Raw genomic sequence first — 24788 nt, forward strand, 5'->3', positions numbered from 1 at the left:
TTTTTCGTTTTAAATATAAATTTTAAAATTCTAACAAATCTGTTTAAAAAGATTTTTACAAGATCTTCATTTTCGAAATTATATTTAAATATTTTCACTAATTTTGAAATTAGTTTAAAATATTATTATACATTAATATATTCAGTTATATAAAATGAAAAATAAAAAATCTATAATATTTTATTTATTATATAATCATGATCAATCATATTAAAATAAAATTATTATATTGAGCTAAATATAATAAAATTGTATTAAATTTATATATTTATAAATTTTATTTTCGTAATTATAAAATATTTATGTTCAAAAATAAAATCTAATATGTTGGTAAGATGGGTTAACATTATCAATCTATATAATACATGTATAAAAATTAACATGTATTTTTTTAAAGTAAATAATATAAAATCTTTGTAACTACTTTAATCATAATATATTTTCATTTTAAATATAATATATATTTATATATTATATTTTAGAAATTCTAATAAATCTGTATAAAAATATTTAAACAATAACTTAATGTATTTTAAGTTATCGTTTAGAAATGAAAATAAATAAATTATATCCTATTTTATCTACTTTTATAGTCATGATCATGTTAAAATATAATTACTATACTAAAATAAATATGATAAAATTACATTCAATTGATAAATTTATAAATTTTATTTTCATAAATATAAACTATTTATTTAAAATATAATATGATGATAGAACGGTTTAAAATTAACAAACTATATAATACATGTCTAAAAATTAACATATCTTACACTTTTATATATATAATAAATTATCTAAAATGAATAAGCATAAAAATATTGGTACAAAAAAATCTAGTTTTTAAATACGGGTCAGAATTTAGCATAAATTAAATACAAAATATTTTTTAAATATATTTTCTCATGAATATATTAATTTGCTTAATAACTAAATGCAAATACAATAAGATAAATATATAATAAGAAGTGGCAAATACATAAGGTTTAAACAATTAATTAATTATAACATGTAAATTATAAAATTATTGTATTTGAAATAGTTATATAAATATTTAAGTATATGATTAACATTAAAAATATATACCACTTATGTTCTATAACAATAATTTATGTATAGAAAAGTGAAAACAAACACCCGTGCGGTTGCACGGATCAAAATCTAGTTCAAGTGTTAAAACATAAAATAGAAAGCGAAGACAATACTAAAGCAACACCAATCATCAATAGTGATAATTAAATGGAGAATCCTATTGGTAGCGACAATAACCATATAGTAAAGAAATTATTGATCAAGAAATTTGTCAACAAATTCGTTGATGAAGAGATTTTTGAAAATAAAATAAAAACAGAAAAATAAAAGTTGAAGAGGTTGAACCCGTAGATGTAAAAAGTGTTTTAGTATTTAAGACACAAAATATGTTGAATATCATGGTTAATTTTTTCAGTTATCCAATAAATTTTTAATTGTTCGACGGTTATACAATGCAATTACCTAAATTCATCTGATTATCTGCAAAATTTCGTCACTTTCTTAGCAGAAATATTATATTCTAAACACCTAACGTGATCATGTATTCATATGTGTTCTCTTATCTGGTTGTAGCTTTATTAAAGAAAGATGAGTTTCCTTTTAGTGTAGTTATCAAAAACATATTCCAAGAAGACAGTAAATCAACTACACTGACAAATAGTATTTTGGTTTTAAAAATATCATTCAATCATTTAAAAATTGTTCAATTTTTTTCTAAAATCAATTACCCGAACGTTATAGAAATGAAGTTAGGCCAATTTCATATCAACAATTCAACTGTGCCCGTTCAGACAAAATTAGGCTAATTTCAATAGCAAACAACACACTGTTCTTCTTTCATCTTCATTTTTGTATCAGAAACCATAGAGTAACAAAGATAGAATCTAAGTGCTTAAAGAAGACAACAGTTTCTAGTTGTTTACTAAGTGCTGTCTATTGGCATTAACTATGATCCTCGACTTACTTGAGAAGCAACCACACGGTTATCATCTGGTGTCAAAATAACACGAATGGCATCATACAAAGCTTGAATAGTGATTTTACCCTCTCTACTTAGGACTTGAAGTCTGAAGAATTTTTGCAATGGTTATGAGGACGTTGTTATGAGGAATCTATGTTTAAGCAAAACAATGCTCAATTTGCAGCACCAGTCTCAACTCTAAAGCTCTGAGTATATGTTGATGGTGAAACGCATGGATGAGCTGAAAGAGGAGTGCATGTTCCTTGATTTGAAACCCGCTAATGTCGATTCTGAAAAGGAGGAGAAACTTCAGGCTACAAGTGCTTGAGCAAGAATTGACTGAGACTGAGACCAAGAAGGTAAGACAACCATAATATAACTAAATCCGAGTTAAAGCATAAGAGAGACAGAACTCACATTTCTGTTAACCCGAAAGCAAGATCCAGCATATCATTCTCTTCATCTGTTGGCTCTTTCAGGTTTGTTGTAGTATTCAGTGTCGTAATTTTCAATCACAGTTTGGTGAAAACACACTTGATGATCAATTTATTGCAAGAAAAAGACCGTTAGCTTTACCAACGATCACATGGCACGTCAAACACGCTAGAGAACCTTCACACGCCCCTGAACATTTAGATTAAAAAATCTGAGACGTTAGTTACTGTCATCAGACCCAAAAAAAATAATCAAATGGAAGAAAATAGTGCCTTCGAGAGTTCTATATCGTTTCTATGAGCAGCTTCAACGATGTTCATTCCAACCCAATGGGGGACCTTAACATGAATTTTCCACTCCATCTTTATGAACAAAGATAACGTTTATCCTGTTTAAACTCTCATCTGTTGTAAATCTATTTATGAGAGTTTGTGTATCTATTTATTTATAAGGGTTTAAAAATGTATTTACAAATGTTTATGAACCTATTTATAAAGGTTTTATAAATTTGATAAAATCATTATAATTAGATTGATGTATTACTCTATCCTCTTAAGTTTACAAGACCATTTGTAAGAATTTATAAATATTTATAAATTATTCATATTGGTTTGTAAATTATTTATACGGATTTATAAATTTATGTGTAATCTTATAAATAAAGGTTTATAAATCATATACAAGGGATACTAAATACTATAAAATTATAAATGTTAAATTAGTTCTGAAGCCAAAAGCTAGGTTATGGAACTAAGTGTAGGACTTGATTTGTTATTTTTAACATATCACAGCCTAAAGAGTACAGTGGAAAGTATTAAAGGGTGGGTTATCTTCTAGCCATAAATAAAACGAAAAACAGAAAGTTTTCATTTACATCTTGCTTTCTATCGTCGCTTGTTGAAGTGTTATTTAAGAGATGTAACCGATAAGAAAAATCCGACTAGTGCTAACTAAGAAATGGAAATGTATCGACATAATAGTATGGTTGATCACTTGATTGAGTTGCGAACATTGATTTACCTTTCTAAATCCCAATACATGCAAACGAGAATATTGAAACTTGTGAGTCTAGATCGACACAAAAACCAATAATACTGATACACAAGCAAATTAAACAAAAGAGCAAAACTATCCAATACGACATGAACAGAACTTGTGATCATTTGCTAAACATCTTGGGTACCTCTTGCAAGGAAAGCACAAATTGTGTAAGAGTATTACCTGGGTAAAAGCACACTGATATGTTGCAAGGCAAGTACTTCTCGTTGGCACGGTTGATAGGGCCTAGATATTTTGTTTGTGTCCGAACATTACATGCAACGTAACGTATGTGTTGTAAGCTCCATAGGTAGATGATGTCTACATCGAAGTTATTGATGGCCATTGGAACAGACTCAAAGCCAATCCCGATAGAAGCCATGTTAATTTCCCAAGCCTTGTCCCATTCCCAAGAATAATCACTCTCGATCAGCCGCCAAACCTTTACATTGTAACCCTCCTCCGCTTGTTTCTTCACATGTTACAAGCGTTTGTTAAATGCTTCCTTTGATCTAATTCTTGGTCCAACTTATGCAGCTGCAAGATGCCTAACCCACTAAACTTGCATATGCTAATACACTGCACTGAAAGATTTAGATCTTTGAAAGCATCACGGGAAGATGCTCATCCGACACCTCAATTGCGCTTGTATGTACCCAACGAAGAAGCCAAACTCGCAGCTAATTGATGTTTTGATAGACTTTAGATACTTGTAACCTAAAGAGTATGAATACTCCTTCGATTATCAATGTAAAGAACAGTTACAGCTTTGTAGTACTCTCATAGCGAGATCTCCATCATCGACAGTCTCATAGCGACTGGGAACAGAAAACTCATATATATTGTCACTCAAATTACACATACAAAGCATAAAGTTCACAAATGAAATACAATTTTTATTTATACTATCTTCTCTTCACTCTCAATTTGTAACTGCAAAGTCTCTCTCCGAATTAGAGGCTTCCAGACTCCTTCCGTATTTGAATTAAGCTTCAACGGTCCTTCCTACTTCATCCTCTCCTTTCTTTCGATAATACACCTTCTTAAACCTATCATATTTACACTTGCCAACATAAACAAGTAGAAAAAAAGTCAGTAGTCTATACGAAACCTTAAAGGATGGATGGAGAAGAATCCTCTCACAAAATCTTACACATTGTTGTTCTCCTCTGCTAACAACATCATAGAAGAAAGAATAGCATCCACAGTAATGTCCCATCTCAAAACTGCTATTATATGTTTTTTTGGCTTTGATAAGTTTCAGAGTTATGTTTAAAACCCTAAGCAGTGCGAGTGTCCACTTGTTCCACATACCAAACGAACTGAGCCAAATCAATACAAAATTGCACGATAATCAGATTCAGTATCTCGGTTACATTCGACACTTTTTGGTTTGTGGCTGAAAATGTTCATAATAAGGTTCCAAACGGTTTCACTTTATATTGTTTGTCAAAACCAAAACTGCTTTGCCCCCAAAAGAGAAGGGTTTTCGTTCTTTGCTGGTAAAAAGAATATACAAATCCAACTCCAAATATTTAAAAAAAAAAAAAAGAACAAACATTCTTCGTAAAAGATTAAACAAATATGTAAACAAGTTGTATCCCCCTAACCAGAGAGTCAATATAACACATTGAGTAGCCGTCTTTGCTCCGCTTCATCTGACCGTAATGAGTAGATATCCGGTGGAGCAGTGATTCCTCCTTTCTGGATCAACCTATCATTCGATGAAGAAGTGGTTTTATGTTGATCAAGATAAACTACAACAACGCTTATGTCGTCATGGAAATGCCTTCTAACCCCTTTGGCTATTTTCTTTATATCTCCATATCTCATTTCTCTCTTCCTTGCTGCTTCTTCAAGAGCTGCTCTTACAAGTTTTCTTGCAATCCCCTGTTGATCACCAGAGATTTAGAAAATAGCTTACGGAAAGAGAAAGACGCAAGCGTTTAGGGAGGGAACTTACAGTTCTTGGGTGTTTGAGTACAATTTCTACGGCTGCTTCATCACTAAGATGCTCCCAGAGACCATCTGATGCAAATATCAGAAACAAGTCTTGCGGCTTGAGCTTCCTTACTATAATGGATGGTTCAGCTGTCATCGCGGGTCTCCTCAAAGGAATGTGATTTCCATGCTGCTGGAATATAGGATCCCTGTAAAACTCTGGCTTCTTCAAGTACACATCACCAATTGATCTAGATACCTATAAAGAACCACATACAGAAACGACTTAGCTTAAGTAACATTACCACACAACGAGCTCAAGGTCATAGAACACATAAAAACATAAGAACTTCATCATACCTGAATAATGCCTTTAATCCTCCAAACTCCACGAATGTACATGACGATCTGTGAATCATCCGGGTTAAGTTCCTTAACCTCCTTTCTAACTTCTTCAACAGCAACGTTATGATCAGTAGACAACCGTTCAGCAGCAGCACCCTTGTTACTACTATTACTACTATCATCCCCTGCAACAACGCTCCCAAGAACGGCTCTCGAGTCTCCGAGATTCGCGACATAGAGCGTGCCGTTAGAGATGGCACCAAAGAGACAGCAAGATCCTACAGTAGCCATCTGTGGCTTCATGGGAAGTGAGCGTTTAACCATACCGCAAAAATCCTCTTCAGTTTCTTTGAATGCTTTTTTGATAACGTCTGCAGATAGTCCTCCATGTTCTTTTGCGAACTCTGCAAAATTACAAAAACAATACAGAACATAAGATCACAAACACACCAAAGTTCGAATCTTTTTATATTGGAAAGTGACTAACTATGTTATTACTACAAGACATGAACATGTTCTGTAAGAGAAAAATGATTTAACAGAAAAAAAAAACAGAGCATAAGATCATAAAGACCAAAGCTTTGTAGCAAAGTTCGAATCTTTTTATGAACCCAGATTGAGAATTAGGATTATTACTCTGAATATAAGGAAAGAGATGTCTGTTAACGAATCTAGAAGCTTCGGGTCCGCCATGGCCGTCGTAGACGCCGACGTAAGTAGCGGAGGAAGACGTGAACACCTGACTCTGATCCTCAAGGCTAGAATTGGCTTGAACCACCGCGATCGAGTAATCTCCGCCGGCGTGCGGCTTCAATTCCGATTGCCAGAGCAAACCGTCGCCGCTCGCTCTGCTTCCTAAACACCGTTCGAGAGGCCGCGCTAAAGCTCGCAACATCTTCAATTGCTAGGGTTTTCTGATTCGAAATGGAATGAGATCGAAAGGGTTTTGATTTGATTTGATTATTGGAAGAGTTTTGATCCGTTCGTTGTTTTGTTTTTTTTTTGATGTGATGGAATTTAAGGGGTTGTGTGTTGAGTTGGTAAAAGGAAAGAAAAACGCGTGAAGGAGACAGGTGACTTTTGGTCTACGCCGTTCTTTATTTACCTACGTAGACTACGCGTCGTTTTTTATGCCGTGCTTTTTCAATCCATATCCCCTTTGTAGCTTTTTTCAACGCGTAGCTTTTTTTTCTAGAAATAAACAAAATTGTGGGCGGATAAAAAAATAGAAACGTTACTTTCTCTTAATAAATATTTTTCTTCTTGTTCAATTTAAAAAATTGATATAAAAAATATCTAGATTGATGTCTCACCAGATTTCTATCTAATATTAACAGCTACTTTAATGTATTTTAGAGGAAAATCTATAATTGTAAATTGTATTTTCATTGTCAAGTAGTACGATAAGGAAACTCTATTTTGCATTCTTTTCTCAAAGTAGACAATATTAGTATTTAATATTTTTAGTAGGAATATGCTGTAATAAGAGAATGAGTAAAGCTGTAGCCAACGTGTAGCGATATATATTTGGTTGTTGGATAAGAAATATGGATAACTACTGAATTCAATTTTTGGTTAATCTACTCATCTTTGTGTTTTAGTTAATCTGCGCTTTTTCATCACGTTACGGTTTCCAGCACAAGAAAAATACTCCGTTTTGAGTCAAAATGGTGAATGTAATACTGATTAGTTTTAATTTAACAGCAACTTGCGCATTTAATTCTGTTAATCACAAATACGTTACCCCATTTTAGTTAAGAAACTGACGTGGATGGACTTATATAATAATTAATCTAGTTTTATCATCACGTTACAGTTTCTAGAATATAGTCAAACTCTCTCTTTTGTTCTATAGAATTGATCAAAATGGTGAATATATTAGTTTTAATAAATTGCAAGTTGCATAATTTAGTGTTTTTTTACTGACGTTGCATAATTTAGTTAAGAAATTGATGTGGACAAGACATATGAAGATACGAGGGGGCAACTAGAAACACGTTGGCCAAGTTGTTACTCTTTTGACCAATATATGTTTCCCAAATATTTTGTTGTCTTGTTCTTGTGTTCATATCAATGTTTTCCTGATACCTTTACTATATGTATTCGCACGTGTTTCCAAATTGCAGACTTTATCATAAAACATAACTAGTAGTAATTTATAATAATATATGTAAGTGAACCAAAAGAAACAGACTACTTTTAGGTGGAGAAATTTGCAAACATCGAGTTTGGTTAAAAGTCAGTTTTTAAGTTGGAGGAAGACAACGATTAGTGGATTTGTAACCACCAACAAACGACCTTGGAAATTTAATTCAACACAAGCTTTTTAGGTAGTTCAATGTTTCGAAGTTGACTATAAAAAATCGCTGAAATAGCTCAATGTTTATAAATCACCAAAGTCGACATTGAACATAGCAATCAAGACAAAAACATTTGTTTTGGTCTTAAGAAACAAGTTGTTAATCTGTATAAATTATTTGACTTTTGAAATTATAAAAATATATATATTTAATCATTTAATTCTTAATCCATTATTGTTTCATGCTCTATGTTCACCTAACGTTCTTGGATCAACAATTCTCAAGCCGTTGTCGATAGCCTAAACCATTGAAAATAAATGAATATGTCAAAACATTCAAAAGGAAGCAACCACATCAAAATCACAGTAAGTTTGAAGTTTCATCGAACATAATCCAATAAACACACTACGGGGTCCAGAGTCCAAACCCGACTTATCTCAACCTCAAGATAAGTTTGGCGCACTGCACTGTTGGTATGTGTTGTGTTGGAACTCGGTTTTGAGAAAGAGGTGTGGACCATTTTTCCGATGAGTTTTTCGATGGAGACGTCTGTTGGAAGTACCGGAATTTGGGCACGATGTAATCGTCACCGTGAACACTAGGAACTAGTGTATTTGTTGGCCAAAATCGGAGTTGTTTTGAATGATAAATGGAGGTCCAAAGTGAATGACATGAAAAGCTTATAAAGGTATTATTTGGTTAAATATAAAATTTAACAAATATTTCACTTTGGAAATTTGGGTTTGAATTTAGATTTAATAAATTGATTAGACTTAAGGTCAATTAATTTGTTTTAAATCTTATTCATAAAATATTTTGATATTTAATTAAATATAAAATATAAACTCAATTAAAGTATATTGTTGGTTTTGATTTGGTCAATACAACATTATGACTTGATACACTAACGTATTTGAATCATAGTCATGGGAATCAATTGCCTTTATTGCTATTAATGACTATGTGTACGTTAGTACTCCATAATGGCTAACGTGTTTCATTTTTCTATAAAAAATGGAAATGAAACATTCGAGCAACTCATTCTTTTTGAGAACAGAAAAACAAATCCCTCACATTATTATTTTTTTTCTCTTTTTTTCTCTTTGATATTCTTTTTGAGTCTGAGAGTATACACAAAACTAGTTTCGCCAGGCTTCTGATAGAGTGACGCAAATCAGAAGATTTTTGCAGTTGTATTTTGGGACTCATTACGTTATCAAATTGTCGCACTACGGGACGTATTTTGAGTTAAAGAAAGAGATAATATCTCACCTCTGCAGTTGTACCATCCTTTTCTTAGTCTTTGGTATACTTTTATCAATTTTATTCTTTACAATATTCAGCTCTCCGTAGTTTATATAATACGGTCCTATCATGTTGCTGAACAGTAAAGAGAAGCAATATTTGTCAACACATATTACCTTTACATTTTTTTTAAACAGATGACCTTAAAAAATAGGAAAATTATTTTAAATAGCCATTTTTAATTTATTTTTACAGAATAGACCTCTAAAGAAAATGGCCAAAAAATATTTTATTGAAAGATAAATATGCATTTATACCCTTAGAGTTAAATAATAAAAAATTTAGGATTTAGAGCTAACAAGTTGAGTTTTAGGGATGAGTTCAAATTTTTAAAAACAAAAAATCAATATTAAAATTTTCAAAAATAAAAATGGCTATTTTGGTCATTTTATTTTTTAAGGTTATTTTTGTGACAAAAACTTAAAAATGACTATTTGATAGAATTGTCTTTTTAAATATACTAATTATTCCATTCAATTTCAAAAGATAAAATACTATTTTAAAACTGTTTTTAAAATGTTAATTTTTTTTTAATTTATAGATCTTTTATTACTATTAGTTAACAGTAATAAATATTAAATCTCAAAATAACTGAGTTTATTTAATTATCATAAATTAAAAATTATTGAAATTTGTTAATCTTAGGAAAAAAAATACATTTATAATTAATTTTAAATTTGTTTTCTTACGTGAGGAAAAAAAAAATCAAAACATCTAGTACTACTACTTTCAAACACGGTCTGTAAAGGTTCTGTTCTTACACAACTTCTGGTGCATCCGTGGATCAAAGAAAAAGTCTCGTCCGGAGTTGAGATTCCCTTACGCCGGCGAAGATCAGATCGGAGGAAAAGAAGAGAGCTCGATGACGAGCAGATTGAAGAGCTACAAGAGGAAGAGGCTAGGGTTAGCCACAGTCATCGCCTTCTGCTCTCTCTGTTTCCTCATCGGCTTCTACTCTTCTGCTCTGCTTTCTCAGGTGCTGATCTACTACCTCTATCGTCTTCAAGATGCGATCAGATCTGCCTGACCAATCTAGAGTTTCGTGTTTTTTTTGGTGGCAGAATGTGCCTGGAGTTAGACCCAGGTTGAGAATGCTGGAGATGGTGAAAAACGGTGAAGTAGAAGAAGAAGAAGAAGCTTCCTCGATGCCTCATGGTGTTACTGGAGATGAATCCGTTGGATCGATTCCGTTTCAGGTGTGATCTTTGTTACTATTTTTAGACTTGAGACTACTTAAAGTTTCAATCTTTGATCTAACTAAACTCTGTTTTCTAACATTTGGTTAACTGAATAGTCTGAATTGATTACTTAAGTGTAAAGTTTCGATCTTTGATCGAATTAAACTCTGTTTCCTGGCTGATTTTATGAGTGTGAGGTCACTTGAATCAAGTAGAGAGATTTAGTGTTTGGTCTATTTTTGGATCATCTTTGGTTTAACAATGGTGCAGGTACTGAGTTGGAAGCCGAGGGCTTTGTATTTTCCGAATTTCGCAACTGCAGAACAATGCCAAGCTATTATTGAGAGAGCAAAGGTTAATCTGAAACCTTCTGCTTTGGCTCTCCGGCAAGGAGAAACTGCTGAGAGCACTCAGGGCACTAGAACTAGGTTCTTCTTTCTACTCTCATGTTGCCATTTTGCAGAAAAGGAGTCACCCTTTTCCAATCATTAACCTTTCCTGGTGTGTTGTTACAGCTCAGGAACTTTTGTTAGTGCTTCAGAAGAGAGTACTGGTGCTCTGGAATTTGTTGAAAAGAAAATCGCAAGAGCTACGATGATCCCAAGGACCCATGGAGAGGTGGTTTGGTTCTCTACTCCCCACCCCATTTGATTCATAGATATAGTAGCAATAAGTGTTTATTGACATTGCTTACTTACCTTTGATGAGTAGCAATAAGCATTTAATGATATTTAAATAATCTCCAACTTTTAGTGTCCACATTTTGCTAAAAGTGATGAATATCCTAAAAGAGTAACAAGAGGTTTGATGTTTTTGGCAGGCATTCAATATTTTAAGGTATGAACTTGGCCAAAAGTATGATTCCCACTATGATGTTTTCAACCCAGCAGAATATGGACCACAAACAAGCCAAAGGGTAGGCAGGCATCCTTTTTTCTCTCAGTCTTATTTTTTAGCTTTCTTAAGAACATAAGACCTTATTTGATTTTTTTGTAGATTGCTTCCTTCCTATTGTACTTATCTGATGTAGAAGAAGGCGGTGAAACCATGTTCCCTTTTGAGGTCAGTTTTACAATACATGATTGCATATGTATACACAATTCAAACCGTTTTTGTTAGCTTTGATTCCTTAATTCAAACGCCTGTGATTGCCAGAACGGTGCTAATATGGGCGATGGATATGATTACAAGCAATGTATGGGGCTAAAAGTAAAACCTCGGAAAGGAGATGGTCTTCTTTTTTATTCAGTGTTTCCTAATGGAACAATTGATCAGGTAAACAAACTCTGAACATAATATATCAAATCATTTCAGCTCTTGACTCTAGTTCCTTGGGTTAGATTAGTTCATGCTAAAAATAGCTCTTTGACTTAGGTTGTATTGCTTTTTGCAGACTTCGCTTCACGGGAGTTGCCCGGTGACCAAAGGAGAGAAGTGGGTAGCGACCAAATGGATCAGAGACCAAAAGCAAGAATAAAAGGATTTCATCTTTTATGTATACATCTCAGAGCTTCTATCTTTTGCCTGAAAAAATTCTTGATCTGTTATGTATAGTTCTTCAACAAGACAGTGTAACTATTGGGGTTATTTATATACAATGTGACGCAGTCCTAAATCATTATGTTATCAACGTGTGTGTGTCCTGCGCTCTTAGGATTGAATTCATGGAGGTTATTTTGTAGTAACCCATACTATGGCGTTTCTGCTCATCGAAAGCACTCAAATATATCTTCTCCAGAAGTATGGGCCATTCTTCCCCAAGCACCTGTGCGTACTCATCTCTTCACTTGTTCATTCCCACATCGAGAATTAGCCAAACTCGAACAAGGCTCAGTCAACCTTTCAAACAAAGCCACGCTTCTGTGACTTCCCAAGTGGGCTTGGCCAGTCTCTAAACTGATTTTTCTCACGTTTTGACTGATTATACGACACACTTGTTCAGTTGTTTGATTAGGTGATGGATTACTTGACGATGATAGTTAATTAGTTTAACAGTGGTTCAAGATTAACCAAAGTGAGAGTGAGTTTTGCCATGTAGTGATTCTCGTTGTTGCTAGTGTTGAGGTCTGCCCATGTTTTATGGTTAGAGCTCGATAACAGAGCAACAGCCACCACACACATCCAAAAGAAACTATGATAATCAAATGGTAGTAGAATCAGGATGTTTGATAAAACAAGGAAGCTAAAATGTTCAACAGCTTAAATGCCTTGTTGAAACTAAAAAAACATTTATAAGATCCATTACAAGATTAAAGTAAAACTTAAAACCGCAAATGACTCTTCCTGCTCAAACAACCACGGATCTTCTTTAACGGTACTGCATAGAGGAGAAACACAACCAGAGAGTTAGTTATTACTTCAAGGGAAGTGAGAAACACACAACACAAGCAATCATATGGAGGCAGAGAGTAATTAATAATATCATCAAATATCTTTTACCTTGATGAATCCAATTTCTTTCGCGTTGCTGCGGAAGCACTGTCTACAGCAGTTAAGACCATACTTCCTAATCAGCCCATGCGAGTTTCCGCACACACGGCTACACAAATCCATAAAATTTTCGATCTTTTAGTCAAATATCATCAACACATACTACGGTTAAAATCAAGATGAAATTTTTATAACATTAAAATTTAACCATTCACGCAAAAATTAGCATCATTTGAAATGTTAAAACCATCTTAAGGTTATGAAACAGATCAACATGGATTGTCGTCCGACAATGACAAGTTTTGTACTTTACACACACAGAGAACTAAACAGTAACATAACAGCAAAGCTTTTAAAAATCTGTCGGAGGTGAAACAGCGAGGAACCAGACTAAACAGATCGAAGGAGGACGAAAATGAGAGAGAGAGAGAGAGGGAGGGGAAGAACATGGAAATTACCAGGTGCGGGAACCAGGCCCGTACTTCTTGGGATGAGAGTTCCAAATCGCAGCGAAACCCATGATCTTCTAATGCGAATCTAGAAGACGAAGACGAAGACGGACGGCGTGATAACACTCAGAAAGTTTGGAAAACCCTAATAGGTAATGACGACGCAGATGGTCAATTTATTTAATTATAGCGGGCCCAAAATGAAAAAGGTTGATTAGAAGGTGGGCTTTGTTATACAAGCCCAATATTAAATTTGAAAACCTATGTATGTAAGTATGTAACAACAACAGACATGTAGAAAAAGTAGAAACTAGTGCTATCCATTTCCTCTACCCATTTCCTCTACTAGTGGGGACGACTGGTTTTTCCGCTACCACCCGCAAATGCAGCTTTTGCGGTTGGTAGCGGTTGTCGGCAGTTTGCAACAATCATTCAAATCATTCTAAACTGCTTCAAACCGCTCCAAATATCATAAATTCAAAAGCTCGTTCCAGCTAGCGTTTGCGGTTGAGACAATTGCGGGAGGGTAAAAAAAAATTTCTTTTTCTTAAAACAATATATATACAAAAGTAAAAAAAATTTAATAAAAAATTTAAAATTGAAATTATGAAAATATTAAAATATATTTATTATATTTTAATTAATATTATAAAATTTTATAATAAAAACAATTTCAATAAATTTTCAAAAATTAAAATTATAACTTTCTAAATATAAATTTTATATTTTTGATATTTTTATAATTATATTAAATGTAAATATTGTTAATTTATTATTTTACTGTCACCGCATTTGGTAGTTAACCAGTAATAAGTCACCCGCAAACGCACCAATTTTTAACCGCAGTACCAGTCGTACTAATCTCTTAAAACCGCTAGAAACCGCAACCGCCCGCATCCACAAACTCCCGCAACCGAAACCGCTAAAATATTATCATTTAAATTTTAAATAGTCCAACAAAATATTTAACAGTATTTAGAGTAATATAAATACATTTTTTATAATTTGGTTATTAAAAATTCAATCATTCTCGAATATATTGATTTCAGTTAACATTTAACTTAGCCAAAATTTACCAGTCACAATATATTTAAATTATGTGCATATATTTTTGTACATAAAGTTTATGAAAATTAATATGTTACACATTACTTCAAGGGAAATACCCTAAGATAGCACTAAAAATGTTTTGGTCACAAAAATAGACCACAAGGAGGAAAATGACCAAAATGTTTCATTAAAGAGGTAAATATACATTTATATATTTAGGGTTAACTAATCCAAACCTTAGTGTTTAGAGTTAAAGGTGTGGATTTGGGATAAAGATTTAAAATTTTATAAAATAAATATTAAAAATTTGAAAATAAAAATTTTAAAAATAGTTTCAAAAAGTATTTTCGTATTACAAAAAGAAAAATTGAAAAAAAATATAAAAAATATAAAAAAGTTCGAATTTAAAAACATATAATCTAAAACTATATAAAAATTATCTTTTTTAATATATATTTTTTAAAAAATTCTTTATATCTAAGGTATTAGTGTCATTTTACCTATTAAATGAAACATTTTGATCATTTTCTTCCTTGTGGTCTATTCTTGTGACCAAAATTTGAAAATTATCTATCTAGGAAAATTGCCCTTATTTCAAACACTATACATCAATACAATACTAAAAGGGGGATAATCTCAACTCTCAGCTATGCCACGTCATCGGAAATAATTGGCCAATCACAACATTTCATTCTCGGTTTGGGCTTCAATTTTTTACGTATGGGCTTGGAATTGGTTTTGATTTCGATTGAGCCTTTCACGTCTACCTAAACCTACGTCTACGAAGACCAAGTCACGTATCGCTCCGCCTCTTCCCCATTTCTCTTCGTCTTCTTCCTTGAAACCTCAGCGTTTCAGTTCTGATCATCCCCTTCTTCACTTTCAGATTCTTCCCAATCAATTTCGCAATCAATTTTTTTCTTAATAGTTTCGTTTCATCTTCCCCCTTTCCTCCTTCTTTATATAATGTGTTTTTTTTTCGATTACAAATCAAAACCCTATATTTACTCGAAACTCGATCGATGGCGATGAAACCACATGGGAAGTTGATTATCTCCTCCGATTACGACGACAAAGTCGTGTTCTTCAAAGATCTCTCCCTGGGTCACCACGAAGCTCAGTTGCGGTTTCGGCTCATCCATTTCTGGGAGGCTTGGAACCCAGTTAAGAAGACGCTCATCGGCATGGAGATGCTACTCATCGACGAAAAGGTAGAAGACGCTCATCGGCATGGAGATGCTACTCATTGACGAGAAGGTACAGTAATGAATCGTTTGTTATCCTTTCAAAAGAATTATATCATTGTCGTTCTTCACTTAATTATTTTTTTTTCCTTTCGTTTGTTATCCTTTCAAAAGAATTATATCATTATCGTTCTTCACTTTATTTTTTTTTATGGTTTTATTCGCAGGGATTAGTAATATGTTAGTTACTAAGATGCCGAAAGTGAATTCTTAATCATTCTCTTTTACAGTTACCGTCTATTTCAAAGGCTATGGCGGAAGTGACAGAAACCGTGGATCAGATGCGGAGGAATAGGTGGTTGCCAGGGAGAAGCGACTACTATATGTGTGGTAAGCCAGGTTACATGGTCAGAGACTGTTTGGAGGACACGGAGGCGGTGGTGGCTACGGTTGATGGACAGGAGGAGGTGGTGGCCACGAGGTGGAGTCAGGTACAAAGGTGGTCAGTATCAACAAAAATTTGAAGGTACTCTCAGTAATATTGCAAATTATGATTGGTCAAGACCAACTGAATTAGACATTGTTCTCTCTTTAGCCAGTTTCAGATCGGACCATACGTATATGATAGATCTTTTGCATTCGATTTAGCATTTTCTTGAACTGTGACTACCATTTCTTTCATTAAGATATCTTCACCTCAGATACAAACTATATCTTTGGTTTGTTCTGTGATAACCTCAGGGTCCTCTATACGATAAGCACTTGAAGCTACAAAGGTTCTTGCTGATGATTATCAACGCAATGGCACTGCTTTTTATCTTTGGGTAATTAGTTTTCTTCTTCTGCTCTTTATCCGTACATTCTCTTGATATCTAAGCAAGTCACCTACCTTGCTTTTTGTTCTCTGATTCAGGCAGTTATGTCACAACATTAACACCAGCCCCACTACTCTCCCCACTCTCCGTCAATTAAACATGATAATTATCATGAAAGCTAACCTTTTGGAGCTGTATATACTATAAATATGTTTCATCTCTGCGATGAAAATTCCAAACAGCTAAAAAAATCTAAAACTCCGCTATTTATAAGTGATGGATCGTCTGTGTCTATTAGCTTTTGTTTGGATATTTACTTGATTTTAGGTGATGCAAGTGATGGATGATACCCTTTACCAGGTTCTAGAGTTGCGTCAACACCTGCTAAACCAAAAAGGCAAGAACTCTAGACTCCACTGGGGAGCTCACTAGCCACCACAGCTAGGAAACATACTAATATAAAAACCAGCTGTCATAAAAAAAACAAGTTCAGTTCCATCGGATACAAATCAAACCTAAGAAAAACTTGACATGTTTTGGTCTTTTCCTTCAGATTTGAAGCTGCAGGGAGAATAAGGATATGGAAGAGGAGATAAACAAGAGAATAATGGGTGGGGAGGCTTTGACAGTAGAGGATGGTAATAAATCAAGTTGGCATCTTTCAGTATTTACAATAACAGCAGACGTGATTCAAGCAACTCTTGAGAAATTTATAAAATGTGAAATGGATGGGTATGTATCAAAACCCTTTGCAGCAGAGCAGCTATACCGAGAACTTTCTATCTTTTTCAATGACTTCAGATACAGAATCATAAGGGCTTGAAGAAGAAGGCTGAAGGAACACAAAACTCGCGTCTCCTTTGCATCTTGAATTAGTAGTAAGCCTATATATATGTATCTTCCCATCTAAACTAATCACACTTTCTCGATTGCCAGTAATGTCTCTGAACTTTCTTTAGGAAAGTAAAAAAAAACAGATTGATAATTGCAAAAGAGTGTATATAGGAAGGCATGTGTGACAATATTGTGGCCAGGCCAAGAAGTTAGAGTAGTAGCAGGAATCGATGTATATATTTTGGGTTGCTTTGTATACCTATATATTATTTTGGCTGACTCTCGCTATGTTCTGTTAGCAGCATACTTATATATATGATTTATGGTTAATGTCACTGAGAAGCAAAAATAAATGGGGGAGGAAACTTTGCTCTTATCAAATAGCAGCCACTACTAGAGAATTATCCCCAAACCTTCATGTATTTATTTAATTATCCATGCGCACACATATAACAAAAAAAATCCAATTTTACATATATTTTTCCTAAATCTACACATCAGTATTTTTAATATAACACATCTTCCCATGAAAATCATTAATAAGTTGGAAGGTAATATTTGGAGCTAAAATCACGAAGACTATATATATCTTCTGCAATATGATAAAACGAAATATAAAAAAACTCAAAGAACAAAAGATATTACATTTAAAAAAATAAAATAAATTACATTTTTCAAATAAAGTATTATTCTTTGTACTGAAATGCAAAATTAAAACATCATACAATTATTTCAAACATTTAATTTTAGTATCTATTAAATCACTTTACTCTTCGCAACAAAATAATGACGATGGATAAAAATAACAGTCTATATACAAAAATATTTCTCAAACCAATAAAATTATTAAATTTTATTGAACTAAGTAGTTTTAAGCAATAAAAATATAGCCAAAGAAAAATAAAATAAATTGAAAAAGTACATCTAAAGCATTAATAAGACTTATAAAAACAATATTTCAGTGTTTACTTATTTTAAAAATATAAATCAACGACATATAATTTCTAAGTTATATCCACGGAAATACATCCAATAACAAAAATTCTACAATAAACGTATCTAAGAAATATTCAATGGATGATGATGATGTAGTATTTGTTATCATATGCTTACTATAATTATTCAAGAACTACAATTGTATTAATCATCAAATGTCATGCAAACATCTGTAATGCATGTAAGCTTACAAAATTACAGTATATATTTATGTTTAAGACTATTAAGTATTATAGACTCAGTGTAATAGTATTAGTTATGAACTATTATCTTACAAAATTAAGTATACATATTATTTAAATATACTATAATTTTTTTTAAGTTATAAGAAAATTGTAAAACCTAATAAATATAAAATAATATAAAAATTTGAATTATCATGTGCGATACTTTATAGTTTTTGTTCAGGAAATTGGAGAAAAATAGTACCCACTTCAACATCGAAAACAAAAAATTATTACAAAACATACTATAATAGACATTGTCATCGTCAGAAGTTAAAAAAAAAAACATTAACCTATAGAAAGACAGTTTTAAACACATCAGTTTGTTAAAAAGTAATTCATCAAATCAATAGCCAAATTATCCTTTCTAGACCTTTACAGTTTCTGATCAAATATCATGTAATTTAAAAAAAAAACTATTAACAAGATTCACAAACACAAAACATATAATATCAGCGTTTGCACTCTAATAATATGAACTTCATTTTATAAGTTATATTTTGTAACAATCGATATATGCATTATCTATATTCAAAAAATATAGTAGATTAAATTAAATTAAAATTTATATAAGAAAACCCGGGCGTAGCCCGGGAAAGTCACTAGTTCTTATAATAAATGTATAAGAAATATTTATAGTGTTTTGTATAGCGTTTATTTTTGTAAAGTGTTTTATTTAGTAAAGTTGGTTTCTTTTGGTTAATTATATATATATATATAATTATATTAGTGAGATCATTAATGAGAGAGTGAACATAGTGATGAGAACGACATTAGTGAGATCATTATAGTGGTTGAGTGAATTAAGTGGGAATGCATTATGTTTTTTTGTTTGAACAACGGGGGAATGCATTATGTAAACCAACAGTCTTTGTTGGCTAATTGTTCCGACCATACATGATCGAAGAAGAAAGACTTCCGGACCGAGATTCTGGAATAATGATAGGTACAAACAAATAAATCAAATGCAACATGAGGTTTTCGTAAATAGACAACCCATTTTACAGAAAAAAGAGTAAGAAAGCAACGCCACGTGTCATATTTTAGAATAGCCTTCACTGAAGTGGCGCATTATGGAGCTTTTTAGTCAACTGTATTAGTCTATATATATAATTATATTAATTTTTATAGTTTTCATATAGTGTTATATTTTGTAACATATGATATTATGTTTTTCATATAGTGTTGTACATGTTTCATAATTATTTTTATTTAGTGTTTTTTTATAAAGTTGGTATATATTTAATAGTTATATATACATTTTCATATTATACTTTCAACAATCTTTTTCTTTCACACTGAAATTTCCATTACCTTAAAGAAAATACAGAGATGGGATGCAGTTTTGAGATACAGACTTAGAAACACAAAACCAGCAGGAACATTAAGAGTCCTCTGGAGCCAGAAGCCATCTGAATTACATGAATTCAATGGAAACAAACTACAACCAGACAAATACTACTTAACCCTTAGAGTTCATACAAAACAGAACTAATCATTCATAATAAGACATCCTAGAAGGAGAAATCACCATGATTGGAAGGAGATGAAGAGGACAGCATCACAGGCCGAGCTTTCTATACCTTCAACAATCCATATATTGAAATTTTAGTCTAACAATATTTATACAAATACAATTTTTTTTTTTGTAAAAATGTTTTATATATTATATTTGGTAACTAATAGTCTAATACCTATATAAATTTGAGGCATGAGCTTTCTAAAGAAACATACGACATAACAAAAGGCAAACATCGAGCAATTGCTTGAACACTACAAGAAAACAGCGACATATTGAGGGAAAAAATCGTTGGTATGTCGTCGGAATAACGCTATTCCGACGACATACCGACGAAAAAAGTCCTCGGAAATAACTACTCGGAATTTCATTTTTCCTCGGAAATTCCTCGGAAATTTTCGACGGAATTCCGAGGAAATAAATTTCCGAGGAAATTCCGAGGACCACAAGTTCGTCGAAATTTCCTCGGAATATTCCGAGGAAGATGTCGTCGGAATATCCCGAGGGATACACTTCCTCGGAATATTTCCAAAATTAAAAAAAAAATATAAATTTATTTTTTAAATTGAAATTCGAAAATATAAAATTAAAATTAAAATAGAAAACATATTTAAAATACAAAAAAAAATAAAATAGTTTTTATAAATAAAAAAATGTTTTATAAATACAAAATTAGTTATAATAAATATAAATATTTTTATAAATATGAAATCATCTTTTTATAAATACAAAATAGTTTCTATAAATACAAAAAAAATAAAATAGTTTTTATAAATAAAAAAAATGTTTTATAAATAAAAAATTAGTTATAATAAATATAAATATTTTTATAAATATGAAATCATCTTTTTATAAATACAAAATAGTTTTTATAAATACAAAAAATAATAAAATAGTGTTTATAAATCAAAAAAATGTTTTATAAATACAAAATTAGTTTTAATAAATATAAATATTTTTATAAATATGAAATCATCTTTTTATAAATACAAAATAGTTTTTATAAATACAAAAAATAATAAAATATTGTTTATAAATAAAAAAATGTTTTATAAATACAAAATTAGTTTTAATAAATATAAAATAGTATAAAAATTAAAAAAATAGTTTAAATAAATCGCAAAAACAGTTAATAATTACAAAAAATAGTTTTAAAAATATTAAAAATGTTAAATAATTACAAAAAATAGTTTTCATAATATTAAAAATGTTTAATAAATATAGAAATTTATATTTTATATATAAAATACATAAAACGTTTTATAACCACAAAAAATGATTTTAAATATTATATATATGATTTTTAATCTTAAAAAAAGTTTTATAGATTTTAAAAATGTTTAATAAATATATAAATGAATTTAAAATGCAAAAAATAGATTTTATATACAAAACACGTTTTCAATATATATATATAATTACAAATTCGATTTTTATAACCACAAAATTAATAAAAACTAAAAAAAAAAATTCAAATCAAGTGAAATACATAATCAAACTCGATTTTACACAAATCTACCATTCACCCTAACAAAATCTATAAATCTCATTCCAAAATCATCAAATCTACTTAAAAACCATACAAATCTAACCTAAAAGGGTGGGATAGGGTTCATACATGAGGATTAGGGTGGAAATCGCGAGGGAGAAGAGAGAAAGCGCCGTAAATCGCAAGAGAGAAGAGAGGAGTCGACGAAATCGCAGGGGAAAGAGAGAGTGCGGCGGAGAGAAATGGGGAAGAAGGTCGGGCTCGACCTAATAAAATGAGGGGTTCGACGGAAATTATCCGTCGGAATTTCCTCGGAAATATTTACTATATCCGTCGGAATTTCCTCGGAAATCATTAATTCAATTTTCGCGAAATATTTGGCGACTTGGTTTACCCGGTTAAATGAAAATATTCCGAGGAACCAGGTTTCTTCGGAATTTCCTCGGAATTTACCGAGGAAATTCTGAGGAACCAGGGTTTGGGGTTTCAAAACATCGATTATTTTCGCCGTATTTCATTTCTTATACAATTATAATGCATACCATTGAGGATTCTTTGTATAGATGATCATAAACCATGAAATAACAAAATTTCAAAAATAATTGTAAGTATTCCCTTTACCGTTTGTTAAAGTGTTAAAGTGTATAAGTGTTTCTCTTATGTTGTGTGGTTTTCGTTCATGCAATCGTAAAAGTGTTTGTTATTGGGTAAAACACCAAAGTTTGACTTCATAATCTGGTTAAGACACTTAATGAAAGTTATATACGTGTTATTCAATCCGTAAAACGTTGTTTTCGGTTTAAAACCCCAAGTTCCTCGGAATTTCCTCGGAATTTTCCGAGGGAATTCCGAGGAAAACTCTATCGTCGTCGGAATTTCCTCGGAAAATTCCGAGGAAATTCCGAGGAAAAGGAATGTATAATCAAATCCCTAAATCGACAAGATCTATTCCGAGGAAATTCCGAGGAAAATCTTTCTGCCCTCGGAATTTCTTCGGAATTTTTAAAATCCCCCCAACGGCTCTCCAACGGCTCTCTAACGTCTATAATATTTCTTCGGAATTCATCGGTTTTTTCCGAGGAATACTATTTTCCTCGGTATTCCGTCGGAATATTCCGACGAAATGAATTTTCCTCGGAATTCCGTCGGTATATTCCGAGGAAATTCCGAGGAAGCCAAATTTTGGGTTTCCTCGGAATTGCCTCGGAAATTCCTCGGTATATTCCGAGGAATTCATTTTCCGTCGGAACGTCCGTCAGAATACCGCTGTTTTCTTGTAGTGGAAGTCATCAGAGAGAAAAAGCCCGAAGCAAAGCGAGTGAACAAGAGACCAAACGAAATAACGACAAAGAAGCTGGAGTTGAAGAGGACGAGAAGCGAGAGATGGCAACAGCAAACTAGGCCACTGCTGGCCTCGGGAAACAATTGTGTAATGGCTCTTCGCACTCCGTTGAATTTAGGGCGAGCTTTTTTAATTGATATCAGCTTTGGTGTCAAATAATAAAAAATATAAATAAACTATATTGTTACCTCTACACATATATGGAATTTTTATAAATACCAGGAGAGGGAAAATGACTTTTCCCGTAGCCATTTTGTATTTCATTTTTTCTTGGTTGAATATATTATTCGATTGAGTGAAATATACATAATTTTCTCCTTAGCTGTTTACAAGTATAAACCGTAAAGATATTAAAAAAATACCTCGAACAAAAGTCATTTGATTTAATAGGAGATGAAAAGCCAAAGTCAATTGTTATTTAATAATTTACGAAAATACTTTATCACGATATAGAATAATTAGTTGGTGAAGAATATCCAGTGTAAACCGTATTATTTTTAATAGATACAGGTTTTTATGCAATTGATTAATTCAGAAATTAATCTGATCATTTATAAAAGAATAATCTGTCTTCCAAAAATGTATTGTTAAGATATTTATTTAAAGGTTTTGGATATGAAAAGAAAATAGTAAACTTGTGCCATATAACCAAAATAAATGCATCTGCAATGTCACAATCTATATTGATTCTATTCAAAACCTAACTTCTTGGAAATTATGTCAAAATTAAGAAAAAATATGTTACTTCTCTTTCAAATAATGTTTTTCCTAATTTACACGTTTGAATAAATGAAAAGGTGTATTTTGTATTAGCCTGCCCCTTCTGAATATTTTTATTAATTTTAAATATTACAAAATAAAATTACTCAAAGAGTTGTTTTTTTTGTCAACAGTGTGGACCTGTACTAAACATTGATATAAGAGTTGATTATACTCATAAGATCTGTGATATAAGAAGTAGAAAAATGATACAGACTTGTATTTAATTTAGGTAGTCTTTTTCTTAATTCTGGCACATACTTGGTATTTGTTTGTCTAGGATTATTATATATACTAGATTTTTTAACCGCACTACGCGCGGATAAAATTTTATATGTATTTCTCAATTCTAAAAAAATAATATATAATATTGTATTACATTATTTAAAGAATATAAAATAAGACTACATAATATAAATATTTTTTAAAATTTTCTTTATGGAAATCATTATGTTGTTTGATTGTTCTACTTGACTCACATATTTGCATAGTTATTTGTGATAGATGAATAACTATATTTTTATTATCAGTAAATAATATATATTTGTTATATAATATAAGAAAAATAAAATTATTTACTTTTAAAACAAACTTGTCTTATGTTGGGGACTCGGTTATAGACATATCATATTCGAATGAGACATTTTTATAGTTATCAATCTTCTTAACAGTCAAGAAACAAATCTGAATATCAAAACAATCTCATACGATCTCTTTGTGGAATAACTGCTCTGAAGAAATTGAATTAAGCATCAAAAGGACTGAAAATGGATGTGTAGATGTGTTATCTAAGTGAGCTTTACAAAATACTATTCATAGTTCATATATTATTTATGTTCATTCTATTTTTTTGTCCATCATTTCTTAAACATCTTGAAATAACTGATGTTAATTAATAATAAACTTTTGGCTAGCAAAAAATCAAATTTGTCTAATTATCGCTTAATTTGTCTAATTGATATATATGTAATTCTCAATTCTAAAAAATAATGTATAATATTGTATTACATTATTTAAAGAATATAAAATAAGACTACATAACATAAATATATTTATTTTAAATTTTCTTTGTGGAAATCATTATGTTGTTTGATTGTTGTATTTGATTCACATATTTGCATAGATATTTGTAATAGATGAATAACTATATTTTTATTAT

At 31.5% G+C, this 24788-nt stretch overlaps 3 protein-coding genes and 1 long non-coding RNA gene across 6 annotated transcripts; 2 read left to right on the plus strand and 2 right to left on the minus strand.

Annotated features, from left to right (window-relative positions):
* Positions 1 to 4888: 4888 nt before the first annotated feature.
* LOC103834452 (probable protein phosphatase 2C 63) lies at positions 4889 to 6784 on the minus strand. Its single transcript, XM_009110519.1, has 4 exons — positions 6392 to 6784; positions 5771 to 6159; positions 5433 to 5669; positions 4889 to 5359 (listed from the first exon to the last, which is right to left on the minus strand). The coding sequence occupies exons 1-4, from the start codon at positions 6648 to 6650 to the stop codon at positions 5087 to 5089; spliced, it is 1158 nt and encodes a 385-aa protein (XP_009108767.1). The 5' UTR covers positions 6651 to 6784; the 3' UTR covers positions 4889 to 5086.
* Positions 6785 to 10065: 3281 nt separating this feature from the next.
* LOC103834453 (probable prolyl 4-hydroxylase 9) lies at positions 10066 to 12168 on the plus strand. The gene is made up of 8 exons (XM_009110520.3): positions 10066 to 10336; positions 10422 to 10556; positions 10809 to 10966; positions 11054 to 11156; positions 11359 to 11454; positions 11535 to 11600; positions 11694 to 11813; positions 11932 to 12168. The coding sequence occupies exons 1-8, from the start codon at positions 10223 to 10225 to the stop codon at positions 12013 to 12015; spliced, it is 876 nt and encodes a 291-aa protein (XP_009108768.1). The 5' UTR covers positions 10066 to 10222; the 3' UTR covers positions 12016 to 12168.
* Positions 12169 to 12658: 490 nt separating this feature from the next.
* Positions 12659 to 13594, minus strand: LOC103834454 (40S ribosomal protein S29). Its single transcript, XM_009110521.3, has 3 exons — positions 13427 to 13594; positions 12978 to 13077; positions 12659 to 12855 (listed from the first exon to the last, which is right to left on the minus strand). The coding sequence occupies exons 1-3, from the start codon at positions 13486 to 13488 to the stop codon at positions 12847 to 12849; spliced, it is 171 nt and encodes a 56-aa protein (XP_009108769.1). The 5' UTR covers positions 13489 to 13594; the 3' UTR covers positions 12659 to 12846.
* Positions 13595 to 15098: 1504 nt separating this feature from the next.
* On the plus strand, positions 15099 to 16739 carry LOC103834455. Of its 3 annotated transcripts, XR_001955847.2 has the most exons (4): positions 15141 to 15724; positions 15942 to 16177; positions 16393 to 16475; positions 16565 to 16739. It is a non-coding gene; the product is annotated as an uncharacterized LOC103834455 (long non-coding RNA). The 3 variants fall into 3 exon arrangements; XR_004450018.1 differs by having other exon boundaries at positions 15099 to 15724; positions 15879 to 16177; positions 16393 to 16739; XR_004450017.1 differs by having other exon boundaries at positions 15164 to 15724; positions 16393 to 16739.
* The last annotated feature ends 8049 nt before the right edge of the window (positions 16740 to 24788 follow it).

This window comes from Brassica rapa, chromosome A08, assembly GCF_000309985.2.
Source record: "Brassica rapa cultivar Chiifu-401-42 chromosome A08, CAAS_Brap_v3.01, whole genome shotgun sequence".
Taxonomy (NCBI): domain Eukaryota; kingdom Viridiplantae; phylum Streptophyta; class Magnoliopsida; order Brassicales; family Brassicaceae; genus Brassica; species Brassica rapa.

Bases quoted from the DNA above. Each gene is read 5' to 3' on its own strand.
- LOC103834452 (XM_009110519.1), bottom strand. From the start codon at position 6,650: ATGTTGCGAGCTTTAGCGCGGCCTCTCGAACGGTGTTTAGGAAGCAGA. The intron at 6,160-6,391 runs GTAATAATCCTA...GTAATTTTGCAG, and splicing joins TCTCTTTCCTTATATTCAGA to AGTTCGCAAAAGAACATGGA. The intron at 5,360-5,432 runs GTAAGTTCCCTC...GGTGATCAACAG, and splicing joins TACTCAAACACCCAAGAACT to GGGATTGCAAGAAAACTTGT.
- LOC103834453 (XM_009110520.3), top strand. From the start codon at position 10,223: ATGACGAGCAGATTGAAGAGCTACAAGAGGAAGAGGCTAGGGTTAGCC. The intron at 11,601-11,693 runs GTCAGTTTTACA...TGTGATTGCCAG, and splicing joins AAACCATGTTCCCTTTTGAG to AACGGTGCTAATATGGGCGA. The intron at 11,814-11,931 runs GTAAACAAACTC...TGCTTTTTGCAG, and splicing joins CTAATGGAACAATTGATCAG to ACTTCGCTTCACGGGAGTTG.
- LOC103834454 (XM_009110521.3), bottom strand. From the start codon at position 13,488: ATGGGTTTCGCTGCGATTTGGAACTCTCATCCCAAGAAGTACGGGCCT. The intron at 13,078-13,426 runs GTAATTTCCATG...GGATTTGTGTAG, and splicing joins GGGCCTGGTTCCCGCACCTG to CCGTGTGTGCGGAAACTCGC.